General features: G+C 44.1%; 2 protein-coding genes across 2 annotated transcripts in view; one reads left to right on the forward strand and one right to left on the reverse strand.

Annotated features, from left to right (window-relative positions):
* acads (acyl-CoA dehydrogenase short chain) overlaps positions 1–10,000 on the forward strand; it is a 358,028-nt gene that overhangs the window by 186,663 nt on the left and 161,365 nt on the right. The window lies entirely within an intron of this gene.
* cetn3 (centrin 3) lies at positions 2,681–5,953 on the reverse strand. Its single transcript, XM_083929905.1, has 5 exons — positions 5,833–5,953; positions 4,559–4,694; positions 4,324–4,438; positions 4,044–4,235; positions 2,681–3,159 (listed from the first exon to the last, which is right to left on the reverse strand). The coding sequence occupies exons 1-5, from the start codon at positions 5,847–5,849 to the stop codon at positions 3,116–3,118; spliced, it is 504 nt and encodes a 167-aa protein (XP_083786031.1). The 5' UTR covers positions 5,850–5,953; the 3' UTR covers positions 2,681–3,115.

The following is a 10,000-nucleotide window of genomic DNA, read 5'->3' on the forward strand; positions in this document are numbered from 1 at the left end:
TCGTAGCGTTTCAGGCTAAAGTCGTAGTGTTTCAGACTAAAGTCGTAGCGTTTCAGACTAAAGTCGTAGCGTTTCAGACTAAAGTCGTAGCGTTTCAGACTAAAGTCGTAGCGTTTCAGACTAAAGTCGTAGTGTTTCAGACTAAAGTCGTAGCGTTTCAGACTAAAGTCGTAGCGTTTCAGACTAAAGTCGTAATGTTTCAGACTAAAGTCGTAGTGTTCCAGACTAAAGTCGTAGCGTTTCAGACTAAAGTCGTAGCGTTTCAGACTAAAGTCGTAGTTTCAGACTAAAGTCGTAGCGTTTCAGACTAAAGTCGTAGCGTTTCAGACTAAAGTCGTAGTGTTTCAGACTAAAGTCGTAGTGTTTCAGACTAAAGTCGTAGTGTTTCAGACTAAAGTCGTAGCGTTTTCAGATTAAAGTCGAAGTGTTTTCAGACTAAAGTCGTAGTATTTTCACATTAAAAGTCGTAGTATTTTCACATTAAAAGTCATAGTATTTTCACATTAAAAGTCGTAGTATTTTCACATTAAAAGTTGTAGTATTTTCAGACTAAAACTTGAAGTATTTTCACATTAAAAGCCTGGGTTTATTCACCCAGACAGTGTTGATGTTTGTGATGAACTGAAGGATGAAATGTTTCTTTTACGTGTTGAGTAAATTCTTCTTCTTAAGAGAAATAAACTCTTTAAAAAGCTCCTTGGATCAGGTGGAAAACGCATCGTCACAAAGCTGAAAACAGGACGTTTGTAGAGAGACGTGTTTGTCTCAGGACGCCACGCCACAAACACACGATGATCTCATAGAATATGACGCAGATTAAACTCCCGACAGGACGTAAAGGAGTTAAAACGAGCTCAGCATTAAACATCTACAGCAACGTTAATGCAGCAGGAAGAGCCCGGGTTTGAACGCAGTGTGTGTGTGTGTGTGTGTGTGTGTGTGTGTGTGTGTGTGTGTGTGTGTGTGTGTGTGTGTCTCCGCCGTTGATTCCTGCATCACTTTCATTCGTCTCCCTCAGAAACTTCTACTCTGTCATTGTGTGATTGGCTCAAGTTATTACCAAAGCAAATTGGGTTAGCCAACCGCAGCCGTCCTCATCACGAGCCGCCGCCGGACGCCAAAGAACACGAACGAGGGTTTTCATCCAAACCCATATGAAAAGGTCTGCGGGGAGACAAATGACAGGGAGCTCAGGGGGACCCGCCTAACGGGGGTTTGTGGTCGTTACTCTGCATCTGTGCTGTGAGCTTTATTACCTCAGCACATTCATCATCATCATCATCATCATCATCATCGTCATGCTATCGGGTGTCTGTGTTATTCTGTGGGGACTGTGCGTTTAAACATCAGCTGCTTCCCTTTTATCTTCTGATTAGTTGATGTTAACGTGCCGCCGCGACCGTCTGCTCTTCATAATGACTTCTGTAAAATCGTTCCAAGCATTTGACCTCAGTTAGGATCGTTTGTACAGACTGAAGAGGAGCTGGCAGTTTGGGCAGAAACAGAGAAACGTCACGTCGGCTCTTTAAAGAACAGAATCCTCCAGTGAGACGGTTTTCTGATCAGCTGTTCGGTGAACGTTCAGGCGGAAGAGTGATGAACGAGTGGCGCCCTCTGGTGGACAGATGCTGGACTAACAGGCTCTGATACATGAAAGACACGTCAACACTTCACGTCCACAGGAACTCTGCCCATGTTTCAGATTTAGTTTAAGACGCCTGCAGTGCGTTAGAGTCAGAAGTTAGGATCATGACTGGATCACTGAACAAACACACCAGGACTAATGTATGATGCTGGAAAGTCCATCAGACAACAACAAAGACGCAAAACTACAAAAAAGACACACAATGACCACAAATACATGCAAAACTACCACAAAAGAATGCAAAACTACACAAAAGGGATGCAAAACTACCACAAAGCGGCACAAATTGTCCTAAAACAGATACAAAATGACCAAAAATATGTGCAAAACTATAAAAAAAACACAAAACCAACTAAAAGGGATGCAAAATTACCACAAAGGGATGCAAACTACAACAAAGGGATGAAAAACTACAACAAAGGGATGCAAACTACAACAAAGGGATGCAAAACCACCACAAATACATGCAAAACTACCACAAAGGGATGCAAAACCACCACAAAGGGATGCAAAACTACCACAAAGGGATACAAAACTATCACATAGGGATGCAAAACCACCACAAAGGGATGCAAAACCACCACAAAGGGATGCAAAACTACCACAAAGGGATGCAAAACTACCACAAAGAGGCACAAATTGTCCTAAAACAGAAACAGAATGACCACAGATACAATGCAAATCTACCATACAAAGGCTTAAAACTACTAAACAGAAGCAAAAAAAACAACAATTTCATGCAAAAAGGCCAAAATGAGAAAATGACTAAAAAGACACTTGATTTTTGGTGTGTGTGTGTGTGTGTGTGTGTGTGTGTGTGAGGTGGACTGACACAGACACTGATGTGACTGTAAACATAATATCCCATTGTTATTTTTTCATCTTACACTGACTTCTGTATGGTTTCTGATGGTAAATCAAACCTTTATATTCATTATTATTATTATTATTATTTGTTTGTGGACATGAACTAAGAAACAAAGACTTGCTGGCAAACTGATTTATTTCATACAGAATAAATAGCACACTCAGACATTCACGGGTGTAAACTGCAAATACAGACAGTGTGAAATGGTCCTTTAAGGTTTAAACGTGACTAAAACGTCTCCTCCTCCCCACAGAGAGATCTGCTCTGCAACATGGATCAACCAGACGACAACAAACATCAAACTCATCCAGTGTTCTTCACTTCAGAGGCCGGTTTTCACCACGTTTGGGTTCAGACAGACTCGTGTAAAGGTCAGCGGAGTAAATGTGAACGAATGGAGCGGCGTGGTATCAACAGTGACACGTTCAGGACAGAGCGTCCGGGCCTCTTACATAATGAATCAAGTATGAACCTAAAGTCCTCATCGGACCCTGGAGAGGAAGCCGACACGTGTTTTACCTTCATGGACACGCGGGCAGATGATCGGTCACTCTCACGTTATGGACCCAAAAGTCTTCTCCCCGCCTCCTCAGGAGTCCTCCTCAGGAGTCCCCCGTCATGATGGAGACGAACTCATCCTGATTGACTGGAAACAGGAAACGATAAATGTTAAATGGACTTGTTCTTATAAAGCGTCTTTCTCGTCTTCTGACTTTCACACTTGTCACATTCACACTGATGGCGGTGGACATCTAGAGACCATCTAATCTAATCTGACCATTCACACACATTCACACACCCATGTGCAGCACGGGGAGACATTCAGGGTTCAGTGTCTTACCCAAGGACACTTCGACATGTGGACCAGGGGAGCTGGGGATTGAACAGCCGATCTCACACTCACACTGTCCAACCGTACCACGTCTAGGAGCGGCACGCTTGCCGTCCACGGCCCGTCTGAGAGAGGTGGGCTTTAGTAAAGCACGTTTGCACGTGTACGAGCACGAGCGTGCGCACGTGTACGAGCACGAGGCCTACGGCGGTTCTGAGGTCATTTCCTGTGCGCCTGTTGGGACGTAGAAAAAAGAAGGAGGGACCATGCGCGGACATTTCAAACAATGGCGGTGAAAGGTTCACGTTGGTGTGATGCGGAGGTGGAGTGTTTACTGCAGATTTGGTCGATGAAAAGATTCAAAAACAGTCGACAAGACGCACAAAAACTCAGAGGTCTACGGAAAGATCTGGAAACAAAGCCACGCATCGCCATGGCGTCATCAATGCGTGTGACGTGTTACGGCGTGATGACGTAAAGGCAGCAAGAAGCATTCTCCGAGGCCCAGGTAGTGTGAGTACAAACGGGCCTGGAGGGGGGGACAAGGACCCTAAAGCACGGGGCACGGGACGGAGGCACAGTGGGAGGGCGCCCTTAGTCCTACTGGAGTTCACACAGCGACCTTTTCATAAACTGCGTCAGAACCAGGAAATATTTTGTTTGAGAAATATTTGTGTAAGAACTTGGTGATGACTCACTTTCTCCGTCTCCGTCGGTGTCGAACTCGTCGATCATGCTGCGCAGCTCCTCGTCGCTGATGTCCTCCCCGAGCTCTCGAGCGACTCGCCTCAGGTTCCTCAGGCTGATCCTTCCCGACTCGTCGTCGTCGAACAGCCTGAAGGCCTTCATGATCTCCTCCTTCGGGTCTCGCTCCAGGATGCGATCGGTCACTGCGGAGGGACGTGAACACGTTAAAGACTCTCTACTTCCGTCCGTCTCTGCAGAGAGCATCGATCACTGAAGTGACGGCCGACTCACCAACTTCGTTGAAATCCTCAAACGTTATTTTTCCGTTTCCTTCTCTGTCGTAATCTTTAAGAATCTTCAAAACGTCCACCTTCTTCACTTCAAAGCCCAGCGCTCGCATCGCCACCTGTCGGGGGTTTCAGTTCAGATATCCCGTAGATTTAAATCGCGTAGTTTCATTATAAACATACTTGTTTCCTCTCGATGCTGCCGACCGTAAAACAACCCCTGGTCCCGCGTGACTCACCTTCAGCTCGTGATAGTCGATTTCTTTGTCTTTGTCGGTGTCGAACAACTCGAACGCTTCTTTAATTTCATGCTTCTGGTCCTCGGTGAGCTCTCGCCTCTTCTTGCGCTTCGTTTTGTCTGCAACAAGTTCGGCTCTGGGAAAGTCAGAAGTCAGGGTTACGGAAATACAACGACTTTAGTTTGAACATTTCAGAGACACAGTCCAGTTTCAGCTTTGTGACGATGCATTTTCCAGCTGATCCAAGAGGCTTTTTAAAGCCTTTATTTATCTGCAGACAGGAAGTAGCTTGTAACTAAAGCTGTCAGACAAACGCAGTGGAGTAAAAAGAACTGATTTAACTCTAAGATGAAGAGGAACACGAGTATAAAGAAGTATAAACACCCAAGTAAAGTAAAAGTGCCTCACACGTACACTTCAGTACGGGTCCTGATTGAGTAAGAATGTGATGTGACTCCATGTTTAACGTCATCAGCTGCTGTGACAAACTGTTGCAGACGTGGAAAACAAATGTGACTTTAATCAGACTGAAGAAGAAACTATTCTGCGTTTATTCTGATGTGTCAGTGAAACTTAAGAGTTCTGTTTTAACTTTAACAAAAATCATTTCATCAAATTAAAAAACAAAAACTCAACAAAACAGTCGATTTATGTCACTTTACTAATTCTGCAAAGAACATTTCATATCCATAAAATTAAAGTCTCCAAACTTTAATCCATTCAAAATGATTTTGAGTTCATCCAAATTATCAATAATAAAACTTTACTCATACCACTGATTGATTACAATTTATTTTTTAAGGAAATATAAAAATATAGCCCTCAGTTTTAAATTTAATTTCTTTGTTAATATCTATTTAAGCTTTATTTAGAGTTTTGTTGTATTGTGTATTTAAGTGCTCTGTCTTCCTAAGTTTATTAATGTTATGTCACTATAATTTAAGATGATAATGTTCATTGAAAGGAGAAATATCTGCTTTATTTACACATTTAAACGTGAATAAATACAAATAAAGTTGTCAAAAAACCCTGATAGGTGAATTTGGCGTTAAATTAACTTTTAACAAAAGAGTAAATAAAAAATAAAGACGCTACAGAAGCTTTTAAACACACTTTTTAATATATAAACGTTTAAATAACGGTAAATATTCAGGTATCAAACATGCTAACGGGAGCTAACGGGAGCGCTAGCGTCGTTGTTCCCGCGTTAAAACAAACTAAATAAAAACATAAATAGATGGAGAAACAGAGCGGGGGTCAGCGGAGAGCCTTACCTGACAGACAGGCTCATTCTGCCGGGTTAAAGAAGCGTGACACCGCGGAAAAGACCCGTTACTGACGCTAAACACACGGAGGACACACACGGAAGTAACACAACAACAACACAGCGGTCCGCGCTCAGCACACGCTTCCTATTGGTCGCTGGTTACCAAGCAGCGGGATACTGCTCTCTGATTGGTTCGCGTCTTCTTCTGCCTCTGGTGAATCAGAGCCGAGCGGAGCGTCACCGCCCCCTGCTGCCGAGCGGCTGCAGCCACACCAGGGTTCAACTGGAACAATATATTATTATATTAGATTATATATTACAATACTATTATTATATTAGATTATATATTACAATACTATTATTATATTATATATTATTATATAATATAATGTTATTCTATATTAACCCTGGTGTGGCTGCAGAGCTGCTGCAGCCACACCAGGGTTCAACTGGTTTAAGAGGGTTATAATACTAAAATAATATACTATTATTCATTCATTCATTCATCTTCAACCGCTTATCCCGGGGTCGGGGTCGCGGGGGGGCTGGAGGCGATCCCAGCTGACATCGGGCGTGAGGCGGGGTCCACCCTGGACAGGACGCCGGTCTATCACAGGACACATAGAGACGAACAGAGACAGACAACCATTCACACCTACGGGTGATTTAGAGTCATCAATGAACCGAACACCTGCACGTCTTTGGACTGTGGGAGGAAACCGGAGAACCCGGAGAAAACCCACGCAGACACGGGGACAACACGCAAACTCCACACAGAAGGGCCCCAGCCGGGATTCAAACCAGGAACCTTCTTGCTGTGAGGCGACAGTTATGACCTCTTTGACCTGGTTCTCCCATTATATTCTCAAATGAATGATTTAGTGTATCAAAATAATGAGAAATATTCTCACAAAATGAGAAATATTCTTAAAATAATGTTGTTATTTTGAATCTGAGGGGGAGACGGCAGCAGAAGGGGAGACAGAGGCAGATACAGGGGGAGGTAGAGGGGGAGAAACAGGGGCAAGGAAGGCAACTTCTCGGGCCCCGAGCCAGTAGGGGCCCCCCTGAGGGCTGATCAGAATCAGAAAAGCTTTAATAATCCCAGGGGGAAATTGTTTAAATACCCTTTAAACCACAGCAGTGAGAGCAGGAGACCTGACCTTCCTCAGGGGCTCTGCTGACTCCACTCCCCTTTCAAGTCTTTTTAAAGTTTGAGTGACGTGAATTTAAACAAACAGGATCTTTAGAAACCAGGTCCCAGAGTGTGCAGATTGTAAACGCCCACCCTGAATGTTTCCAACTCTCACGCCCCTCCCCCTCTACCCCCGAGCGCCTCCCTCCCTCCCATCGAGTGCTCGTCAGTGCACGTGCACCAGATTCCCGTGAATGCGCCCGTCTCTTCTCTCATTAATAAACAGCATGGAGTACACGCTACATGGAGGGAGGCTGGCTAACTTACTCACAGATAGCAACTGCTAACATTAGCGTATGCTAGCTTGAGGCGTGTGTCACATGATCGAGGGGGGAGGGGAGGGGGGTCTGTGGCGTGTGCACGACTGTGAACTGAGTGGACGGGATGAGACGGGCGCCGTGTACGACTGTCATAAAGACCTTCTTTTATCTGTGTCCTCTCTCCCTCTCTTCAAAGCTTTCCTCCCTGTTGACCCATGACATCACTTCCCCCTCCGTCACGTATTTCCCACAGTTCTCAGCGGCGGCGTCAGCGCGGCGGGGGAGATGCCGCCGCGTCTCCTCTTATCTCAGAGTGTCTCCAGTGTCACATGTGCGCGCTGCAGATAGAGACGGGAGGAAAGACCTCACTCTTTTAAACGCACGACATCATCGACTGGTTCACAAATCTGCAGCTCAAACTCCACGACGGCGTCGACCTCGTGACCTCGTGACCTCCGAGGGGCCGTGACGCCATTTCAGGTCCTGCAGCCGTGGGAAAATCCACTCATCAGAGTCCTTAAATGTGTCGTTTTCACAGTCCGACTTGAAAACTGACTTCTGAAAATACGACTTTTATTCTGAAAACACTGCGACTTTTAGTATATAAATATGTATTTTATTCTGAAAATACTACGACTTTAGTGTGAACATACGACTTTTAGTCTCAAAATACGACTTTTAGTCTGAAAATACGACTTTTAGTCTGAAAATACGACTTTTAATCTGAAAATATGACTTTTAGTCTGAAAATACGACTTTTAATCTGAAAATATGACTTTTAGTCTGAAAATACGACTTTTAGTCTGAAAATACGACTTTTAATCTGAAAATACTCCAACTTTTAGTCTGAAAATATGACTTTTATTCTGAAAATGCGACTTCTAGTCTTAGATTATGACTTTTAATCTGAAAATACGACTTTTAGTCCGAACTCCAGAGATTTAATTTACTTTAATCTGAAACAGAGAAAAGCAGGAAGTGTTTGAGAGGCGTGTTCGTTGCAGCGGGAGCGATCCGACAGCGTGACCCCCCCCCCCCCGACCCGTTTAAAGCAGGACCCGGTGAAACCCGAGCCCGTGGACGCCAAAGACCCGTGTGAGGTCACAGGAACGCCCCCTGTTTGACCTCAGACAGACGCCGCTCCTCCACGGCCTTGAACCTGCGTCCTGTTGCCGAGGTGAACGGCGAGGAGGAGGAGGGGGGGGGGGGGGGTAATGACCCTGGAGGGTTTTCACCGTCTTCACAGAGGCGTCTTTCTGCGGGCGCCACGTGTGAGCGGGGGGGGGGGGGGGGGGAGAAAGACGCCTCTGTTCCACTCTGACAGACGTCCATTCACTCAGGAGCTCCACCTGAGAGCAGCTCACTGAAGCACGGATCAGAGGTTAGGACCACTAAAGGAGACCGTTAAGTTCAGACGACTAAAGGAGACGGTTAAGTTTAGTCTCTAAAGGAGACGGTTAAGTTTAGACACTAAAGGTGACGGTTAAGTTTAGTCTCTAAAGGAGACGGTTAAGTTTAGTCTCTAAAGGAGACGGTTAAGTTTAGACCACTAAAGGAGACGGTTAAGTTTAGTCTCTAAAGGAGACGGTTAAGTTTAGTCTCTAAAGGAGACGGTTAAGTTTAGTCACTAAAGGAGACGGTTAAGTTCAGACGACTAAAGGAGACGGTTAAGTTTAGACACTAAAGGTGACGGTTAAGTTTAGTCTCTAAAGGAGACGGTTAAGTTTAGTCTCTAAAGGAGACGGTTAAGTTTAGTCTCTAAAGGAGACGGTTAAGTTTAGACACTAAAGGAGACGGTTAAGTTTAGTCACTAAAGGAGACGGTTAAGTTTAGTCTCTAAAGGAGACGGTTAAGTTCAGACGACTAAAGGAGACGGTTAAGTTTAGTCTCTAAAGGAGACGGTTAAGTTTAGTCTCTAAAGGAGACGGTTAAGTTTAGTCTCTAAAGGAGACGGTTAAGTTTAGACACTAAAGGAGACGGTTAAGTTTAGTCACTAAAGGAGACGGTTAAGTTTAGTCACTAAAGGAGACGGTTAAGTTTAGTCTCTAAAGGAGACGGTTAAGTTTAGTCTCTAAAGGAGACGGTTAAGTTTAGACACTAAAGGAGACGGTTAAGTTTAGTCACTAAAGGAGACGGTTAAGTTTAGTCTCTAAAGGAGACGGTTAAGTTTAGACGACTAAAGGAGACGGTTAAGTTTAGTCTCTAAAGGAGACGGTTAAGTTTAGTCTCTAAAGGAGACGGTTAAGTTTAGACACTAAAGGAGACGGTTAAGTTTAGTCACTAAAGGAGACGGTTAAGTTTAGTCTCTAAAGGAGACGGTTAAGTTTAGTCTCTAAAGGAGACGGTTAAGTTCAGACGACTAAAGGAGACGGTTAAGTTTAGACACTAAAGGTGACGGTTAAGTTTAGTCTCTAAAGGAGACGGTTAAGTTTAGTCTCTAAAGGAGACGGTTAAGTTTAGACGACTAAAGGAGACGGTTAAGTTTAGTCTCTAAAGGAGACCGTTAAGTTTAGTCTCTAAAGGAGACCGTTAAGTTTAGACTAAAGGTGAAGGTTAAGTTTAGACTAAAGGAGACGGTTAAGTTTAGTCACTAAAGGAGACGGTTAAGTTTAGACGACAAAAGGAGACGGTTAAGTTTAGTCTCTAAAGGAGACCGTTAAGTTTAGACTAAAGGTGAAGGTTAAGTTTAGACTAAAGGAGACGGTTAAGTTTAGTCTCTA

Source organism: Echiichthys vipera (genome assembly GCF_963691815.1).
Source record: "Echiichthys vipera genome assembly, chromosome: 16".
NCBI classification, from domain to species: Eukaryota; Metazoa; Chordata; class Actinopteri; order Perciformes; family Trachinidae; genus Echiichthys; species Echiichthys vipera.